The following is a 22,098-nucleotide window of genomic DNA, read 5'->3' as shown; positions in this document are numbered from 1 at the left end:
CCACAATTTAAGTCACACAGAGTTAGTGTGCACTCAATGTTGGTTGCTTGACAGTTGTCAGCCCACTTTGAGGTCTGTGGATATAGAGGGAAAAATTGGATCAGTGTCGGGTAGAGTTCCCGGGTAGCTCAGTGGGAGAGCATTGGTACGTTTAACCAAAGGTCCCGGGTTCGATACCCGGCCTCGGAACAATTTTTCCCTCGAAATTGTTCATTATGTTTTCTTTTTCTTCATTTTTTTAACTGATAACGGGTACTTGACTGTTCGTCATTCACCCATGGGAAGTCAGTAGTGTAGACCAATTTACCGACAGTGTCATTGCCCATGGTCTACACTACATCTGCAATGAGATTAAATGATTATGAAGATTTGTTGAGATGCCACAGGGGAACCAGAGTTCCGGCAGAAAACCCCTGTTACCTGGACCACGGGCTTGCATAACACAAGTTATAAATTGGGGGTATGTCGGGGATTAAACCCAGGTCCATAGGATTATAAGTCCAGTACTCTAGCCACTTGACCACCATGGCAGCTATTGTTTTTCAGGCAGGTGGCGATTGTACTATTTACCCTCTAGATCCCAAAAGGCGATCTAGTTCTTCCCATTTTTGTACAGTGCTTTACTTTGGACTTAGTGACTTAACTTTATTAGTATTATTATTATTATTATTATTATTATTATTATTATTATTATTATTATTATTATTATTGTGGCCAGGTAGCTCAGTTGGTAGAGCAGCTGGCTACAGACTGGAAGGTCCGGGGTTCGATCCCGAGTGGTGGCGGAATTTTTCTCGTTACCGAACTTGCAGAACGGCCCCGAGGTTCACTCAGCCTCATACAATTGAGTACTGGGTCTTTCCCGGGGATAAAAGGCAGTCAGAGCGTGGTGCTGACCACACCACTTCATTCTAGTGCCGAGGTCATGGAAAGCATGGGGCTCTACCTCCATGCCCCCCAAGTGCCTTCATGGCGTATGATGGGGGTACCTTTATTATTATTATTATTATTATTATTATTATTATTATTATTATTATTATTATTATTGGTATCACTTTAATTCATTTAACTTTTAATACTACTGACTACATCCAACAAATGTTTAAAAATCTCAGTCTATAGTAATTAATTTCTTACCCTGTATGTAGATGCGTTCGTCCATGATTTGGTTCCATATAAAGTTGTACAGTCAGTACTCTGTATAATTTTAAAATGGTGTCTAGTAAAAAATAATACAATATAGAATTGACTGCTAGTAAAAAATAATACAATATAGAATTGACTGCTCCAATTCTTACATCGAGTCGAAAATACATAATATATAGAAATGTTTCTTTAAAGATTTTTTTTCACTTGCTATTTTGGATTCATGAAATTACCGTTTTTTCATACAAATTTGGCTTTCCCATATTGAGTAACATTTTATTTCTGTCTAAAAGAAATGCTGAAGGATATATTTTATTGAAAATAGTGGAATTACGTAAATGTAATATTCTAATGTACATGTTAAAGTGATTTCTTAGATATATTTTATTGAAAATACTGGAATTGTGTAAGGTGTATTTTATTGAAAATAGTAGAATTATTTAGTAAATGTGTCGTGTTATTAACTCACTTTGTAATTTATCAATATTGTAATGTATAATTATATTAAACTGATTTTATGTTTGTTAGGTGTTGCTTCAGTTGCGCAGTGAAAGGCTAAATACCCAAGGTGCTCCTACATCATCCAGTGACGACTCTGAGAGTGAAGAAGAGCAAAGTGATGCATCAGAGTCGGAACTTGATCTTGATAGCTATTACTTCTTACAGGTAAAGTGGTGCTTAAAACATTTAAATGTCTTTTAGAATAACTTTTCCTCTCACAGTGCAAATTATTTATGGAAGGATATCAAGAGAGATTAAGAAAGAATAGACTGTGAATTAGATTGTCTTATGTGTACCCCAGTAGTGACCTTCATTGTTCTAATAGTCACTGTATATGTCTAGATCGAAATATTTCGAGTTCAGACCTGACAAGGGTGATAAAATTTGCGGACGAAAAAGTCCCAGATTGCACCTTCCTTCAGGAGGGAACTAAAGTTGAAAAATGTCACACTGAACTTGTGTTATGTAGGTATGAGAAACCTAACTACTTTTGACCTATTAATGTTGTAAGCGAAATTATCATAACAGCTTTTGTATCATCTGCAGATGATTGTTCTTATTAACACCTGGTATCTGAAATTAATATAAAATGATTTCTTCATAGCTACTCACCTACATGATATACGACGGTCGAAAGTGACCGCAAAAAAAAAAAATTACACTAAAGAAACGGCTTGAAACTTGAGATGTTTTGGGGTCCCATTCCCCATAATAGTAGGGAAAACTTTGTTGGACGATAGGTGAATAGTAAGGAAAAGCGCTTTCACCTTCACAAATAACAATTTATTAACACAACAATAACTTAAATAATTTGAATAATAAAGTAAAATAGAAAAGAAAAACAAAATAAGAAATCACACTTAAAAACCTCCACACCTATGTACGTATATCGATCGTCTAGTTCAAAAGTGCGACAACTCAAAAAAACAAGTTTTGAGATATCTTCTGATGAAAGTTTCAAATAAATTACTTAGAAAGAACAGAGTTCTGGTTCATGACCACGACAATTAGAAATGAGTCAGTATTCAGGACGAGTATATCACAATCTTCCAGTTTATTATTAATACATTTCGAAATGTACTAATAATGAGTTAGTAAAGTCCATAGTTATATTTATTTCTAATGCAGTTTATTTAGTTTTTTTCTTTATGGTTGTAAATATGACTTATCTCAATACTGAATTGGAAAGAGCTCCGAAAGGGGTTTTCAGTAGTATAAATAACTAAAAAATGGCAATGTTTGAGTTGTCGCACTTTTGAACTGGATGATCGATATACTAATTAACATCCCAAATATGGGACATACAAAAGTTAGTAATACACTAAAAACTGCTAGGCCCACGCAGGGGTAAACTCAACTTGCCAAAGTGGGGCAAAAGCAAAGGAGAGAGAGAGAATGAGGAATAAATTAGCTCACTCTCTCGTTCACTATGCCTAAATGAGTGACCCACTATCCATACAATAATTAATCAACAAATACAAGATGAATATCTGATTGAACACCATGACTGGAGAACCAGCTCCACAAAATCACTTGACAACACAAGTCCCCAGTCGACGATGCATATATAACAAACCTGGTCACAGTCAGTAATGACTCAGCAAGTGTATACTTCACTAAACGGGTCCGTCATGGCAGATCAGATAAAACAATATAATCACTCATACAGAGAATCACAAAATAGTTAAAACTCTAAAATATACATTCATAATAGTGAGCGGGAGTGGTCACAAAAACTATTAATCTAATAAACTTCAAACCTGAAAAGCCCATTACAAACCAGGCAAGGACGTAATGCAACATACGCACCCGCCGGTAACTACAGTCTCTCTCTCTTCACCAAATGCTCTCAACTCGGCATTTTCTACTTGGAGAAATACGAAGTACAGATGCCCAGCATGCTGCCTCCATACGCAGCCCAGCCACAAGGTTATTTCTTCGACAGTCGACACAAGACTTCTCTCTCGGACAAAGCATTCATCCCAGCAAAACATGGAAACCGTTACAATTATGAATCTTCCAATAGAGAATGACGCCTGAATGCAGAGGTACACTCGTCTTCCAGTATATGAAATAATAAATACAAAACAACTATGGAGAAAATAAGAACTAAAATACAGAGCCATCTATAAAAAAAAAGAAAAAAAAAAGTAATAGAAAGAGAAGGAAAGTCACACAGGATCAACAAAAAAACTAATCAGTAAAGGAAAACGAAAAAGAAAACACAAGGTGCCGAAAAACAATTGGCACAAACTTTCTACTGATAAGAACAGAAGCAATTGCGAGCTTGTGTGGAAATCCAAAGAACTTCTCTCCAAAGAATGAAAAGATAAAATTTAATTTTATGATATGCGCACAAAAATATTATAGAAAACTGCATGTGTCCAGCAGTGCTGATTCTGTAAAAGTTCATAATATTGATAACCACACACACACACACACACATGCATGCGAGTGTCTGTATGTCTACCTGTTTCAAATTCTAGAATACATTTTATCATTATTGCTTAGATTGAGTGGCTGTGTTACATTACACAATTCTTACAATGTGTGATTCTGATTTATCCTCTTCTTAGCTTTAATTGCTCATAAAAAGTGGGTATGTGTGTTTGCGTGCGTTTTTTTTCTTCCTTATCTCTGTCTTTTTCGTACAATCTAAAATAGAGTGAAGTACTAAGTTGCGTATTATTTTGGCCCAGGAATTAAAACATTAATAACTAAATACAAGTTGGCTAGTTATTTTTCTTTAAATCTCAGGAGTCGCAGAACAGTTCTCAGGGTCTGGATATTTATAATATTGACTCCATTCAATTTAGGATATTTGAATGCAATATGTCGAGACTTCCCCTTGCTTCCTACATTGTCTATATATAGGATCATCGATATTGGCCAAGACTTACTGATATCTGTTCAGATGTGGAAAGACCAATAAAGAACTTTCATTTAATACTCTTGCTTTCACTGCACGCATTGTATTCTTCACCTGACATAATTAGGAACACTAAATCCAGACGTTTGAGATGGGCAGGGTATGTAGCATGTATGGGCGAATCCAGAAATCCAGTGTTAGTTGGGAGGCCAGAGGGAAAAAGACCTTTAGGGAGGCCGAGACGTAGTTGGGAAGATATTAAAATGGAGGGAGGTGGGATATGATGATAGAGAGTGGATTAATCTTGCTCAGGATAGGGACCAATTGCAGGCTTATGTGAGGGCGGCAATGAACCTCTGGGTTCCTTAAAAGCCAGTAAGTAAATAAGTACTGTTGCTTTCGTCCCTTTTCCAAAGAGTCCACAATTTGCTCCCATAACAGAGGAGATGTCTACCCACTATCTTATACAGACAAATATGGATAGATTTTTGCACTAATGATAGTTTCAGAACTTCGTTAATGACGTACATGGATTTATCGAATTTCTAGATTTTCTCTGTTAGCCTATATCTAAATTATCAAGAAAAGACTGTTTATAACCTAAATAAGTAATTATGTTGAGCTGTTCTAGGAGTTTATTATTTAGACAAATTTTGCTTGGTACCAAGTATTTGCTACAAAAGGCCATTATTTTTGTTTTTTTCTGTAGATATTTCCATAGAGTACTCCTGGACTACAAATTTAAACTGTGTACTAGAGCTCTGCATTCTGATACAAACGACTGACCGAGAGTCATGATATACACATTCAGTCAGTCAACTGCATACTGTATGCAGCAGGCTGGTGCCGCGTGTCCAAACTCTACAGAAAGCAAAACACCTGATGAAGCATCACAGTCAACCGGTCATCTTGGTTGTTTAAATGGTATCATAGACTGAAAACTGTGTTCGATTGATTTATTTACAGTATTCGCTATGAAAATCATTAAACTGTCTGATGCCCTATCATCTGATTAGGGAACCTAGAAGGTGTACAGGCTATCAGATTGAAGAAAAAATAACAATAAAATATTTAAATAATAAATTAATAAATCAATAAAATAAAATAAAGCTGTAACAAACTATGTTGTCTATAAGAATATAAAGTATGAATGAATGTTAGCCATGATGTCCCATGTTGGGCACAGGCCTCCTGTGATGGGGTTAGAACCCCTCGACAGGGATGGCTCAAGTGTACTCGCTTGGTGAGCCAATCCAGGCGAGCTTGTCGTGTATACTACTTTTGTGACATGGTTAATAACCCTGTTCAATTTTAACTAGTCTCAGCACTCTGTTCTTTGTTCATTTTTTTTTCTTGCACTACACACATTATACTTACACTGGCACTTTGACAAACACTGATTGCTATTTACACTATTTACCTGACACTTTCCCAACACTGACTTTACTATTTACAAAACTTATCTTACACTTTCACTAATACTGACTTTACTATTTACAATATCTTAACCCTGATTATGTTATCTATTTACAATGACCTTCCCTAGTTCTTTCCACAAAACTCTGTTCATTGCTGTCCTCGACCATTGTTTCCCTGCCTCTTTGGTAAACATGTCAGACCATCTGAGCCGTGGTCTTCCCTGTCCTCTCTTTCCGAAGTAGGGGTCCCACATCGTGACTGCATGGGTCCATCTTGTCTGATGTAGTCTCGCCACATGTCCCCCCCAGGTCCACTTCGTATAAAGTATAAGCATCACTAAAAAGAAATAAAAGAAATAAATTATAAGCATCACTAAAAATAAATAAATAAATATGTTCGTGTTTATCCTCTAGCTCAGCATTTTTCAACATGGGGCACACTAAAGGAGTAATTTAAAATCCTGCAGCACACTCATACAATCTAAACCAGTGGTTCCCAACCAGAGAGAATTTTGAGAGTTTCAGGAGGGGATGTGATTACTGAATGATGACTTGTGCCAAGTTTACTGAATGTTGACTATTGTGGACTCACTTTTTTACTACTTTTTTCACTTTCATTTTTCCAGTTTTTGCTATGACAACCTTTAATTTTTCTATTTCCACACGACACACCAGCAGATCATTCCCAACACACCGATTAAAAATGGCTGTTCTAGTTGAACAGAACAGCTATAATATTTGGTAACAGTTGTATTTGTAATGTACAGGACAAAAGTGAACCAAGGAGGAAATTCTAGATAAGAATGAACAAAACTTATTAATTTTAAAATCAAATGGCGATTTTTTGATTGATTCTTTTAATTTTGGAATAACTTCAGCACGAATTTTGTTTGCTCCATACTTGATATTTCGTGATATGGTCATTGAATGTGGAATAATAGAATCTGCATCCACCGTAACATAAGTAGCTCCAATGTCAATCTTGTCTGCAATGAAGCATCTCTTAATATACACTGTTGTAAAAATTTTAAGCAAAGTGAACATGTAGACTTGGTTTATTTTTATTAAATACTGTTACAGAAATAGATTATCTTCTTTTGAAGAAATTTGAGACACATCACAAAATTTCTGTTCTTTTTATGCAATCACTTGTTTATTAAGCTACATTAAACATTTTCATTACTGATAAAATGAGTTTGTTAAGAAGGATGCTGAGTAACATTATTGATAATGTAAAGCATTATTTCATTTAGTCCTAAAGAATTGTATTATTTAAAAATTATGTTTTCTTATTTAAATGTTCAAAAACTTCCTGCTTCTGTGCTATCTGAAATAAAAACAAATGGTAACCTTCTTAGGTAGGTTGTTTTGGGTATCAAATGATGTAATTGTAATGCAACAACCTCAGGCACTCATGACTGACCACGCAAATGTTTCAACTGATCGGTTATAAATTTTCGACTGTATGCGCTCGAGCAAATAATTTCTTGGCTGCCTTCTTCACAACCAAAGACTGATTGCTGAGCTCTGGTCGGCCGTTTCTGTGAGAATGCAGAGATCTACTGTGTACTGGCCATTGCAAGTCATCTTCAGATGTAGCTGATAAAACTAGGTCGTCTGTAAAAATTATATCTAATTTTAAATTTCTATTAATCAGGATGCTTCCATGTCTTTTCTTCCTAAAGTCTTGCATCATTGGTTTCATATAAAATATTAAACAGAAGAGATGAGAGTCCACATTCTTGTCTGATGCCCGAATTTATTTCTTTTCATTCAGATATTTTGTATCCTATTTTGATGGAAATGAGATATGTTTCATATAGATTATAAATACTATAGATGATCTGTTGTGATCTTGTATGTGATCCTTCGCCAATATATCTAATAATAAGTTTATGTTCACCCAGTCGATAGCTTTTTTAAAATCAACAAATGCCAGATGTGTTTCAGTGTTGAATTCACAATGTTTCCCTATCAAGATTTGCATTGTAAAATATCCATCACAGCATGGTCTACCTTTTCGCAATCCATTCTGTTCTTCTAAAATATTCTCATAATATTTATGTAATTTATGTTTAATAATATTAGCATAGATTTTGTAACCAGTGTTTAACAAGCTGATACCTCTGTAATATTCGCAATTTTTTTCTATCCCCTTTCTTTAAAATTGGGATAACTATTGATTTTGTCCAATCTTGAGGTGGTTCTTCTCCTTCCCATATTGTGTTAAAAAATTAACGAATCTTAAAAGAAATAAGTGACAAGAATGTTCAAATGATTCAATAGGTATAGCATTTTCTCCAGGTGCTTTGTTACACTTCGTGTTTTTCAGAATTATGGTAAGTTCTAAAGAAATATGATCTTTTTCAAAATTATGTGACTGTTGCAAATGGAATGGAGAAAGAGTTTTATGGGAAACGTAAAATGTGGGGAAAAAAGTTAGTTTAATTTGTTCTTTAACATTTCTTTGGACAATTAAAAGCAATTTTGTTAAACTATGTAATTTTAATACATGTAATTAAAAAATAATGCATTTTCCCTATTAACTTCTACATTTACCATGAGTCCATTTTAAGCTTCTGAGCAGTTTGTTGACTGACATTATAAAGAGAGCAACCTTGCTGCTAAAAATGAATTATTGCCTTTAATTTGACATGTGACTGTTTAAGTGATATTTTGATAAATGTTACTTTGGTTTCCCTTTTTATGGAAATACCCAAGATAACATTGCATACACAGGTGGGTGGTTGCGTGAGTGAGTCAACCAAATGGATTGAGGCCCTATGAGTCAACACTCTCATCTTTATTTTTCAAACAGATGCTGAAGTATATTTATAATGCTTATAAAATTTTAATTTATTCATATTTTTTTCTAATCGGTTTTATTGAGATTTTGGGGCTTTAAGTAAGAATTTATTTCGGTTGTTTGTTTCGAAAGTTTCACTCTCTTCTTTTAAAATGTATGACTGGTCTTTGATTCCTTTACAGTTTTCTAGTTATCTTTATTCTCATTCTGCTAATTTGTGTATGTCACTGACTTTTGTGCTATTCTGTATTCGTGAATATTTTTATACTAAATATGTAATGTACTGTAATTTTCTTATATAGAATATGAGAAAAATATCAAACTTGTCATGTAACTATAGCCTATTGTTATAATGGGTATCCAGTGGATGGTCTTATTCTCATTTCCGCTGATTTTATTTTTCTCGTATTCTCTGCAGGTAATGTCCAAATTTCAGAACTATGTGTTAATAAATGTATTACTATTGCGGTTTTATCAATATTTTCAGAAGTCTATATGAAGTTGAAACATTTTTAAATTCATCAGGAAAAGTGCAATGTAATTTGTCTTATTTTCTAAGAACTGTAAAAGACAAAGAAGTTTACTGGAATATATGATGGTAAAATCATTGGTACAGTGCAATGATACGAATAATGAAGAAAGAGTGACAAGATTTTGTTTTGTATTGTGATTTCTGATCATTCAGATGAAGCAGATTGTGTGTGTAAATAAGACTTAATCTTTCATTCAAGCATTAATTTTGCACTCTTACAGTTAATCTGAGCCTTTATTTTTCTGCTGTGAAGATTCATGTGCACAATTTCAATAGAGGTTTCGGCATGACCTCATTTGTGGATTACATTGATTATAAGTGTTGATAATTTAACTTAATTTCATTTAATTGTACTGAAATGATGAGTTGTGTATTGTAAGCATTCTACTATTGAAAATTAATGTAATATATAAAATTATTATTATTATTTTTGTAAATGAATTATAGTAATTAGAGTTGCTGGGAATTTTATTTAATGACGCTGGAGTCACAATTGTCATTGTAAATGATGAATTTTATGTTATTGTAAAGAAATTAATAGTAGGTTGTAATTTTTTCAGCCAGTACCAACTCGTCAAAGAAGGGCTCTATTACGTGCTGCTGGTGTAAGAAAAATAGACTCTGTAGAGAAAGATGAATGCAGAGATATCCGGTCTTCAAGAGAATTCTGTGGCTGTGGCTGTAAAGGGTATTGTGATCCTGATACGTGCTCGTGTTCCCAGGCTGGTATCAAATGCCAGGTATGCATTCTAAATGCTTATTTCTTTTTAACGTAGTAAACAGACAATAGTGACTGTAATGTTAACAAAGCTATTCAAATGTTATGACAATTCGAAATGCATAGAATTTTTTTTTTTGATGGCCAGAAAAATGTGGAAAAGTCAACCATTAGAAAGGTGAAGGACAGGGAGGCACATAGAAATGCAAAACAAACAAGTAACAGAAAAAGGAGAAAAAAAATTATGAAAACCTGTAGAGAGCGAAACATATCATTCAGGGAAATAGATGTGAATGTGGCATAAACATTTGTTGTTGATGTGGTGTACATAAATATAATTACTCTGTATGCGTCCTCAGCCTTGCTCTTCAAATACAACCTACTGCATTACGTCACTTCCCCTTACTGACCTTGTAACCAATATTTGTCTACCTGCATACATGTTTGATATCCAGCTTCTGTAAACACGGTACTGTATTGTATAATGATAACACTTATTATGATATGAAGTGGATCATCTTCAGGAAAGTAATTAGACTTACGTAATTTGTAGAAAAACTATAAAAAATAATAATTATAACTTACAATACCTTCAAATTTGTTGTGTTAAAAGACAGCACATATTTGATTGTTAAATTCTGAATCATTATAAACACGTTGAAGTCTGAATTTTTTCATATTTTCCTCTTGCCCCACACTAAATATGAATAAGTTATCATTGCTTCCTTATCTTCTGTCATTTCATACATCGTTAATAATCTTTGCAATCGTAGCATTATTGCTGAGTAGTAGTAATAATAATAATAATAATAATAATAATTATTATTATTATTATATAACAATATATTATCCGATCTACTATACTACTTTCAACAACAGCAGTCTCAAAATCTACTATTGTACAGTTGAAGCCCTATAAACTCAGCAGCAGTACTCAATCTGTAGAAATCAATAATACTGGCCACCTGTCATATTGAGAGATTGAATCCTGCGGGAAGTGGTTATTAAGTTGTAATGTGGCACTTCAAAATGAAGTGCGTACAAAAATTGACGTCAGAAACATTAAAATACTTGTGTGTTCAAATTATCTGTGAAGGTAATAAAGATTACACGACATTACAACTGGGAACTGTCAACACCAAAGAACTAGGAAATAAAAGGCAATTATGTATACCTGATTAAACAGTGATGATAGAGTTACATGGAATTCATGATAATAATTTTGATGATAAAAATAAATAACGTTGTTTAGAATAAATTCCTCCACTTCGAAATAGCAAGAATCGCCATTTTACAACAGAGAGTCAATAGACCAGCCATTTCCAATCACTTTTCTTCAAGATTCACATGGAATTTGTAGTTCTCAGATATGGGTCTGAAAACAGATATAATTATTACTAAAATAAGTTTAATTACAATGTTGGAATTGTTATGATGCCTCAGATTTTTACCAATAATTTGTATTTTGTAATTACTTTGCCAACAAACATTTTTACATTTATTTTGTATTTAAATTTACTTCAGAACATCTGACTGAAAAAAATGAGCATGTTGTTTGCTGGAGATTTGATCTGAGTTGGATGTGTAAGATGTGATGGACAGTTTCAACGAAGGTGTCTCTTTAGCAATCTATTTCTGTAACAATTTTTAGACTTACTCTATGATAGATAAGTGGTTAATAAAAAAGAAAGAAAAGACGATCACAGCGTCATTCTAAGTCACATAAATTTTAGAGTTACTGGTTTGGCAACTCTGAGTTTAAGCGAGTTAGTGCATGATAAAATATATTTTAAAAAATCCGAAGATTTCCACCTAATTTCGTATTTCTGGAAATCAACTTGTCATTCGAATAATTAGGCTTTCTTTCTCTATCGACTAATGTTTGCTCCTCAAGCCAGAATTAAACTTTTTGAGTAACAACATAATAAAAGTAATCCACAAACAACTGTCAGCAAGTTCAAGAAAGATGTTCCTTACTATTGATTACAAAAAGAGAAATATTTAACAATAATCTCTAAGTTATTTTGGGATTATGAGATTAAAACTGACATGAGTATTGAGCCAATAGACTGGAATTTAATTTTCCAATAAAAGGTAGACAACATGTTTCTAGTTGAAGTGGTTCTGTCTTGAAACTATTTTATCGAGTCAACACAAAATATGAAAATCAACAAATTCTGCAGAAACAGATAAGAAAAGTCTCTACAGGTGATACACATTTCCTATAATAATTCAACCATATGCATCATTTGAGAAAATGAGTACAATTCTTTGCGAAATGAGAGGCAGGAAAGATAACAGTAATAATAGTGATAAAATAGTGGAGTCATTTAGGGGGGAGTAGGGCAATTTCCCATCTCTGAGTGTAAGATTTAAAAAAATTAATAATTGAGTAGTACTAGATGCTAAAGAAAAAAAAAATTGTGAGAACTGTACCTTTAATTAAAATACTGTATTCCACTTCTATAAATGCTTAAGAAAAAGAAGATGAGATTTGTTGGGGCTAATTCAGGAAATTGTTTGTGTCAATGGTGTATCATCCGGCATGCAGTAGAAAATCTGGTGATTTAATTCACTGCATAATTAAATGTTAATATTTCCAATGTATAAAATAAATTTATGAAGACTAATCATAGTCTTAGATTGGAAGACACATTTTTTATAGGTTATTTGCAGAAGACTGTATGGCAACTGAAAACATGTCTTTTGGAATTCGTAGGGTATGTGTACAGGTAGTGTCATGAGGCTTTCTTAGTACCAGAAGATCTGTTCGAAGATTTTGGAGACAGTATATCTGAGCTACTACAGTCAACCCTTAAAGTGACAATGCACAGGTGCAATCAACCATGTTTAATTACGCGTAAGAGTGGATTTTACAATTATCTAGTGTTTCTGCATTAATTTCTATATTTCTAAAATTAAACTTTTGCTACATAGCATTACCCGTAGGAAAGGGAATATTGGCTTTGCCTGCAATAGAATTTGGACAAATTAAATTGGAAATTTTAAATAGATTTTTACAACATTTAGCTACATAATCGATCACAAAAAATAAATTTCACATCTTAAAGCAACAATGCTATTCGGTTTAAATCGTTCTTTCCCTAAAAAGAATCTTGCTCCTCTCCCCTACCCAAGAAAAAGCTGAAATGACATGATGATGATGATGATGATGATGATGATGATGATGATGATGAAACGACTGGCTGGAACCAAATGGGGATGTGCAACATCAACTCTGAATTCTACATATAAAAAAATATATAGAATCTACCAATTATGAAATATCGTTGTGTGTCCTTATAACTGCTCCTGCCGAGACAGTTTTAGAAACTAGAGAATGTTCAAAATAAGCTATGTGGATAATGTGTGCAGTTAAATCAACTCCAATTAGCTCCTTACTACTCTGCCAGTAATATAGACATTTAATCTGAAATAATTATTGAATCGTTAAAATTACATGAGAAGCTTATCCCTTCATATTATTAAACTGAAAGGTAGAACTTAAACTGAGGGGATTCGATCCGGCATCGGAACTGGAATCCGGTATGACTTAGTGGATAAAGTGTCAGCACGTAGAGCTGAAAACCTGGGTTCTGAGTCACAGTGCCGGAGATAATTTTTCTCTGTTTTTTTTCTTCATCTTATCCCTTTACCTGATATTAATTAGCCCTCTAGGAACTCGCATATTGACCATAGACTAAAAACCAAAGAAGGTTTTCTGCAAGGAGTCTTAACTGGAAAGAATAACCATGATATATCCTGAAAACCCAACTACTACCTCCAAGTAACCCTCTTGAACTGAACCATAATATTATTATCTATGTACTGGATCTGAATGAAGACAGCAACAAGAAAGACGTCTGTAATAATGTGCTCTGCACTACTATGTTAGAGACAACACAAGTTCGATACCCACAAGGTAAATAACTTCATGTTCATATTGATGGCTCCAAAGCAGACAAATACGAAACTACTGGGACCAGAACTCTTCTCTAGGAAGACTGTACACCATTTGATGGAGAAGTAAGCACCATAACTATTGCCTTGAATCAACTGACTTGCAGATCTTAATCATTTTCGAATATTATCATCCTTAGTGACTCTAAAGCAGCAATAATTGCAGTTGCAAATTACTTATTACTGCAAGCCAATGGCGATATACTATAATGCAGAGAAATCATCTAACATTTCAAGAATTCGGCCAAAAATATGTTCCTGCAATGTTTAACATCTCATTGTGGTGTTGTAGGGAATGAGATAGTGAATATATTGACAAAGAAAGGAACAAATATTCTCCAGTTATGTTCCAGCACAATTCCTTACAGTAGAGATGTTATGAGCCTTCAGTATACAGTCAGAGAAATTTTCCATCACAATCTGGAGGAAAAAAATTAAGGACAAACATTGAAAAAATTGACTTAAAATTCCTACCATAATGGCCCCAAAGAAAAGCTGTTTTGAAATTTCTCATGACATCAGGCTATGACTGTTTGGCTGACTTTGAGAACTCAACATCAACATTTCTTTTATTAATATTCTAATTGCTTTGCTTTTGTTACACGTTCGTCTTTGTATGACTCATGTTTCTTGTCAATTGCCTCTGCATTAAACAAAAACCGGTAATACAAATATACAGTAGAACTTGGTTATAGCGACCTTGTTTTGTGCGACACCTCGCCTATAACGTCAAATATTCTGTGGTTCCAACTAATTCCCCATAAGACATTTGCTTTTCTACCTTGCTTAATACGACAAACATATATGCGTCTACCTTGCATATAACGTCATTTTCAACCTCAGTTTGGAATACAATTTTCTAAGAACCAAAGTATTTTAAGAAATATTTTGCTGAAATCTGGCAAATCCTTTACTGTTCCCTTCTATCATAGACCTCTGGAATGCAGGCAGATTCCCCATCCCATTGGAACCTGCCCGAATTCATGTGGTATTAATGGTACCTGCATGCGGTCCTTTTCAACAGGAAGTTTTCACTAAGTGCACGCATTTTAACGCAGTATGGCCACTAAAAGAAGTGAGTGACACTTTAGAAGCCATTAGAATTGTGAACATTTCTATGAAGCTATTAGAATTGTGAACATTTCTATGAAGCTAGAGGAGGGAGTATAAAGCTAGGAGAGGGAGCAGTGAAATTCCAACTGAAATAATGAACATAGAATGTAATTTATAAAGTGTATATTGGGCAAGTAGGAGACAACAGAGTAAAATGATTGATTACTTCACTCCTCAGTAAATAAGTTTGGTGAGTAATGAACAAACTGTTTTAATACAGAATACTGTATTTATAATTGTACATGCATTTTATTGTGTTCATGGTATGCTTAAAAGTGAATACATAAATCTAAAATAAGCCTAATTATGTTTATTATTGTTCATTTTCCACCTCACTAGTCTGATTATATGAATCTCGGTTACTACGACACTCGTTTATAACAACATAATTTTCAAGGTCCCTTGGATGTCGTTATAACCAAGTTCTACTGTATAAATAATAATAAAAATGTGAAAAATCATCCAGTATCAGTTACAAAATATTTGTAACAATTGCTGCTTTCCTATTATAAATAAACTGTAGCTATTAAAAATAAACGGCACAGCTATATTGTGGTGAGAAATTTTGATAGAACAGTAAATATTACAGGACCAGACCCGAAAGGAAACATATGTACATTATAGGTATTACTTATATTGCTGAGTCAAACTCAAATCCTTTTTAATATTATTCTCCCATCTACGTCTCGTCCTCCCCAAAGGTCCTTTTCCCTCCGACCTCCCAACTAACACTTTATATGCATTTCTGGATTCGCCCATATGTGCTACATGCCTTGCCCATCTCAAATATCTGGATTTAATGTTCCTAATTATGTCAGGTGAAAAATACAATGCGTGCAGTTCTGCATTGTGTAACTTTCTTCATGATTGTTTCTGGAATACTAGACTTAAATACACTGTTCTAGTCACTGCTTAAATTTTACATAAGATTTTTTTAAGGAAGATGCTAGGCAAGCATTATAAGTTTTGAAATGTTTATTATTGTATAATATAACGAATAATATCACTAGAAAAAAACATAAAGATTTTACAAAAATATTTTAATGTGATTATATTTGTTCTAAAACAGTGTTAATTTCATTACCTTTAAAGTAAAACCTCAATTTCTAATCATGGATAAGACACTGAATTGTATTTTACTGTCTTACAGGTGGATCGCTTGAATTTTCCTTGTGGATGTTCCCGTGATGGCTGTGCTAACTCGAGTGGTCGCATCGAGTTTAATCCTGTTAGAGTTCGCACGCATTTCATCCACACGCTCATGAGATTAGAGATGGAAAAGAAGCAGAAACTGGAGGAAGGAGAGGAGGAAGGTGGAGGGAACACAACAAAGCAAGACCAAACGTCTAATAGACATCTTCATTGGGTTGAGGAAGACAGGCTGTCTGCACAGTCTACTTCCTCTTACCAGGAACAAGGGAAAGGAGCTATAGACAACATGGCAACTGCACCAAAGTTCAACGGCAGCCTCCTACGAGATGTAAGCCTTGGTTCTGGTGTTGAAGTTGAGTCCTGTGTCCATGCTGGCAGCTTTACGAATCTCCACTACGGTGCTCCAGGAGAAGGGCCTGGAGGAATGGTAAGTGGTTCGGACATGTCTGGTGGAAATACCTCTGGATTCTCTGGCATGGTAGGAGATCTGCCTGCTCGTGAAGATTCGTTGGATCTATACGCTTTCAGAGATGAATGCTACTCAGAGGAAAACAGCAATGAATTATCAGCTGACCAGCTGGATGGTAATGCCAATGTGGATCGTAACCGCTTCTCTGGACACCATGCCGGTACTTCGATACAACAAGGGAGAAAGGGGCATACAAGTGAACATCAAGAATTTAGCACAACTCCTGGTTTTCATTTTAGTCAACCAACAAATGTTGCTGGGAGGCAGTTTTCGAGTTCCCCAGCAACTGGACTCTTATCTGGACCAGGATTCCCTGATACTGGTACCTCTAGCTATTCACAACAACCCACTCCTCCAACTACTACCACCAACATAACTTATGGCGATGAGACCAATTCTAAATATCAGTATTCTTCTGGGTTCTCTACTTTTTCTAATCCCCATCCAGCTTCGACAGCAGAAAACTTTGGACATTACAGTGGTGTATATGGTCATGAGTTCACGAGCAAGGTCACAGGTGAAGGGTTGGGGGGTGACAGTATGTTGAACAACCCCAGTCAAGGTGGAGAGTTCCATCAGAGGCCACAGTCTTTAATTGGTACTGGGAACAATTCTTATGAAGGTTTTTCTATGTTAGGAGACCCAAGGGAGACTTTTGATGGCCAGGATCGCGTTGGGAAGCCTGCTGGTGGCAGCACTGTTGCACACAGTCACTACACCAATCTTCACACCGTGTGCCCCATGAGTAACAAGTTGGAACCTTTCTCCGAGCTGCTTCAAGGGCGATATTCGTACATGGCAACTGCACGAACAGCTGCTCCTGGTGCTACTTTCGATGATTCTTCCTCTGCAATGCGTGGGCCTTCTGCCACCTACAATAGTGATGGAGCGTCAACAGAGCAGTTGACAGTGAGTGATGGTGATAACGGATTACGACAGGATGGTGTTGGTGTAGTAGAGGACAAAGGTCAGACTGGTGAAAACGAGAACAATTCCAGCTCAGCTTCCTCAGGCGGCACAGATGATTGTGATGAAAACTTCGGCGAAATCATAAAGAAAACCATGGTAGAAACCGTATCTGCATAATATTTCTACGTTCCAGCCAAAACCTTTATAATTAAGATGGAAGTGTAGAGTCTTGTAGTTATGATACAAATTTTGTTTTAATAAATGTTGTGAAAAGTAACGCCCAATTTATTGTGTCAATTTAATCAATTATTAGTCGTCATCATCATCATCATCATCATCAGCAGCAGCAGCAAAAGTATTAATAGCATCCATACAGTGATCCGTTTCTTGGGTGACCAACATTACTTTTGCCATTGGGCTCGTATTTATGGGCCATCACTGGAAATCTGTAGTGCCATTTTTAAATTATACAACAGCATTCAAGCATATCATGTACATTTTTAAATTATACAACAGCTTTCAAGTGTATCATGTACTGGCAATTAGCATCATTCCTCCTGTGAAACATGAGACATAACCCATGGTAGATGCAGATAGAGATGTAATTTTGTTAATTCATTAGCAACAGTTTGTAACCACATTTCATAGGAGGTGCTGGAAATGTTATCTGCGGATCAACAAAACTGCACTTTCTTAATTCGCACATAAGGTTTCTTAAATTTTTCTTTTTCTTTAGCCCCCCCCCTTTTTTATTTCAATCCCCCCCCCCCCCCAATAGTGGGAACTGTACTTGTATAATTGAATTGGTTTTTATTAAAATCAAATAAGTAAAAATTGTCAGGTTTTCAGGAGACTAACAAAACTGCATTTTAACAGTTTGATTGAAATTTCAATTTTCCATAGTTTTTCTACTTCTGTAACTTCCAAATTTACCATCATTTGCTTACAAATAAATTGTTAAATATAATGACTTATTTGGTTTCAACAAACATTATTGTATCAAAATTGTCTAAAATGGATTTCAGCTTACTTTACCCAGAATGTAGGAATTCACAAGAAGTAACAATAATAAAACAAAAATTGTTTAATTTAATGAACCTATATTGTATGAAAGTTCTTTTAGAATAGCAGAAAATAATGTTTCGGATTTCATCTAGATCTACTCTTTTTTTTTCTTCTTCTGCGTTTTTTATTCTCTTTCATCTGCAGTAGTTTGTAAGAGTGTGTTATAAAAATCGTCTGATTTTGAATGTACTGTAAATACTGCTACGAACATGTTCACTATAGGATGTACAAAACACTTCACTTTTAGGCCGGGTGCACACAGAATCAGATGCGACGTGATGCGGTGCGACGCTATGTTTTGCTTTATAACATCTAGCGGCAGCTTAAAACTGTCTGCTCACGACAACTGATTTTGCTTTTTGGAATGCAATTAGGCTACACAAAATTTTGCTGCTTTCTGTGCGAATGGGACAGTCATGCTTGAGATAAGCATTATAAAATAAAACAATGAACACTAGAGCCAGAGAAAAAAAAAATTATACATCAACCCCTTGTACCTCAAAGCAAAGTAATTTTACCCCTTTACACATTAAGTTAGCGTTAATGAAGAGTTTTGTTGAAGGGATGAATCATAAATCTGAAGCATTTAAACATATCTAGGAAAAATTTGCTGCTATTAATGATTCAAAAATAAAAGAGCGAGTTGTGAAACAAATTAGAGAAATAATGAAGGACAATCACTTCGAATCTTTGTTGGAAGGAAAAGAGAGAGCTGTCTGGATTGCATTCAAGGAAGTTGTATTAAATTTTCTGGGTAACTGTAGAAGTGATAATTATACAGAACGAATGAACAATTTACTGTTGGCGTATGAAATTAGGGGTTGTAACATGTCCCTGAAAATTCACTTCCTTCACTCCTATCTTGACTTTTTTCCTGAGAATTGTGGCGATTTCAGTGATGAGCATGGTGAGCGTTTTCATCAAGAAATTTCAGCTATGGACAAAAGATACCAAGGACAGTGGAGTACCAATATGCTAGCAGACTATTGTTGGACTTCAACTCTCGATGTACCTGATGCCAAGTGTAAAATAAAATGCAGAAAAAGAAAGCTGTAATCTTCTGAACAGTGAATATTTAACCTTACTGTCATATAAAGTAATATTTTGAATAGATATAAATTCGAAAATTTCTCAAAAACCGTAACTAACAACTATTTTTTATTGTCATATTCGTATTCAGGAGGCTCAAATTATATAGAAAATATGTATCACATGCCCAGCGCAAAAAAACAAAATTTAAAATTTGTTATGCAGTGTTATTATTATTAATTATTATTCACCTGGTGCTTTCATCTCATTTGCAATTTTTCAGATTTTTTTTTAGAAACCACATTATTGTCGTGATATTGTTTCAAAGACTGTACAGAACATATCTTTCCTGTACTAAAACAACTAATTTATCCGCATCGAGCTCCATTATGAATAATGTGCACTACACAACAATAGTATTCGTAGATAGTGAAAGCGTGCAATCATAGCCACTACTAATGCATGCGCAGTACACTGCAGCTATCAGACAGTCTCCTCGCGACGAACTTCTAGCAGTCATTCGATGTTGTCTCTTTGTGTCTGCTCACGACCGTCGCGCCGCATCTGATTCTGTGTGCATCACATCATAAGAAATCAATGGGAGACAAGTACAAACGGACAAAATGCATCTGATTCTGTGTGCACCCGGCCTTACGAGGTATTTTTATGAGATGGAAAGTGTGGGATGCATTTCCTCCAATGAAGTTCTGTTTTCCTGCAAAAATGATCCGTTCATGAAAGATATTCTGCATTGATTCGGGTTTTATATGCACCTTCTTATTCATGCTCTTTATAAGTAATTTGATTTTGAGAGAAAGTAGTATCCATAAAAACAAGAAAAAGTGTCTAATATACATGGGTCCTAAAATTAATATTTTTAAAGAAACAAGCACCGTGAAATTGGTATTATAACTGATCAATCTTCTTAACGTATCCAGCTGTTTGCTGACAACATAAAGTCCACTGTAGTCTAATCAGTTGTTGAAGTTGGTATTATAACAAATCTTTCAAATGTAAGCTCTTTACTCATTTCGAGTATGTCATATCCACTGCCTACTGGACCACATCTTACGACTGCTTACACTGCTTAATCAATGCTTATGTGCAAGTAGCTGCTAGGTGGTAGGTAGTACCCACTGCTATCAAAATCTGTGGATATCCAGAGTACCGCATCAGCCATTGTTATTCCAGTGTGCACTATTTGACAGTTGTATAGGGAATGAATATAGCTTATGTCTAAGCCTAAATCAGAATCAAATATTCTTAATTTTAAGGGACACGAACATTGGCCTAAATTGAGTTTTACTTTAAATGTTCATATCCCAAGTGTGTTGAAGTGGAATAACAATGGTGGCCGATTATGCTACTCTGGGTATCCATGGACTCTGACCGCTATTAGGGATAATGTTAATAGCGGTGGGCACTGCCTGCCACCTAGCGACAAAATAACTGATTGAGCAGGCAGTTTACACAGCTATAGCACAGTCTAGTATATGCAGTCACGAAGCTCAATACATAGGGAATATGCATCCAAAGATAGTTGCTAACCACTAGGATCACTACTATCGCCTCATCACAGACAATGCGAAATAGTACCGGCACAGTCTATTGTTCCTAGTACCCTCAACAAGTCAAACTTCGTGACTATATACTAGACTGAGGCTATAGGATGTGATCCAGCAGGGAGTTGTCATATCTGCCTGTTTACTCTTTTGTTTACTGCACTTTAAAAGAAACGAGCAAAGAGCTCACATTAGAAGATATGTTGCTCTTACAATACCAATTTCACAGTTCTTGTTTCTTCAAAGATATTAATTTCAGAACCCATGTTTATTAGACTTTTCTTGTTTTTATGAATACTACCTCCGCTCTCTTTTTTTATTTGAACACCTTGTATATCATCACTGTGCCTCCAAAATCCGCCATATGCATTTGAACAGATTTTTCAGGAGTAAGAAAAAACATCACTTTTTATTTCCTTGATTTTCAAAGCTACTTTGGGTATAATTTCACCATTTTTCTTGTAATGGTTGAAATTATACCGAAAGTAGCTTTGAAAATCAAGGGAATTAAAAGTGATAATGCTTTTTTCTTTCTCCTGAAAAATCTTTTCAAATGCACATAACAGATTTTGGAGGTGGAGCGATGATATATATAGCTGAGTGCCTTGTTCTACTGAAATTAATACGTATGAGGAAGTAGATCCAGAAATTAGTAGCACTGCAGTACAAACATTTAGAAACCACTTACGGTACTTATCTCCAGAAAGTGCATTATTTGCATTTTTTGATGATGAAGTTCCAGAATACATTAAGAAAGAAGTGGCAAGTATAATGACAGTGATACAGAAAATCAAGTGAAAAGATACATACTTAGTAGTGGACACCTGAATTCTGTAAAAGAAAAGCATT

General features: G+C 34.9%; 1 protein-coding gene across 4 annotated transcripts in view; it reads left to right on the top strand.

The window, feature by feature from the left end:
• Nucleotides 1–17,877, top strand: part of Axud1 (AXIN1 up-regulated 1) — a 39,604-nt gene extending 21,727 nt beyond the window's left edge. For 3 of the 4 annotated variants that reach the window (XM_069835567.1, XM_069835566.1, XM_069835568.1), the window contains 3 exons: nt 1,675–1,812; nt 9,833–10,012; nt 16,214–17,877. In XM_069835567.1, the coding sequence (XP_069691668.1) occupies nt 1,675–1,812; nt 9,833–10,012; nt 16,214–17,770 (1,875 nt within the window). In that variant the 3' untranslated portion in view covers nt 17,771–17,877. The remainder of the gene's footprint in view (nt 1–1,674; nt 1,813–9,832; nt 10,013–16,213) is intronic. The other variant, XM_069835569.1, reaches the window with a different exon arrangement.
• Nucleotides 17,878–22,098: the final 4,221 nt, after the last annotated feature.

The sequence above is a fragment of the Periplaneta americana genome, chromosome 9 (genome assembly GCF_040183065.1).
Source record: "Periplaneta americana isolate PAMFEO1 chromosome 9, P.americana_PAMFEO1_priV1, whole genome shotgun sequence".
Taxonomy (NCBI): Eukaryota; Metazoa; Arthropoda; class Insecta; order Blattodea; family Blattidae; genus Periplaneta; species Periplaneta americana.
Note: the sequence above shows the minus strand (reverse complement) of the source record. Positions and strands in the feature narration are given on the sequence as shown.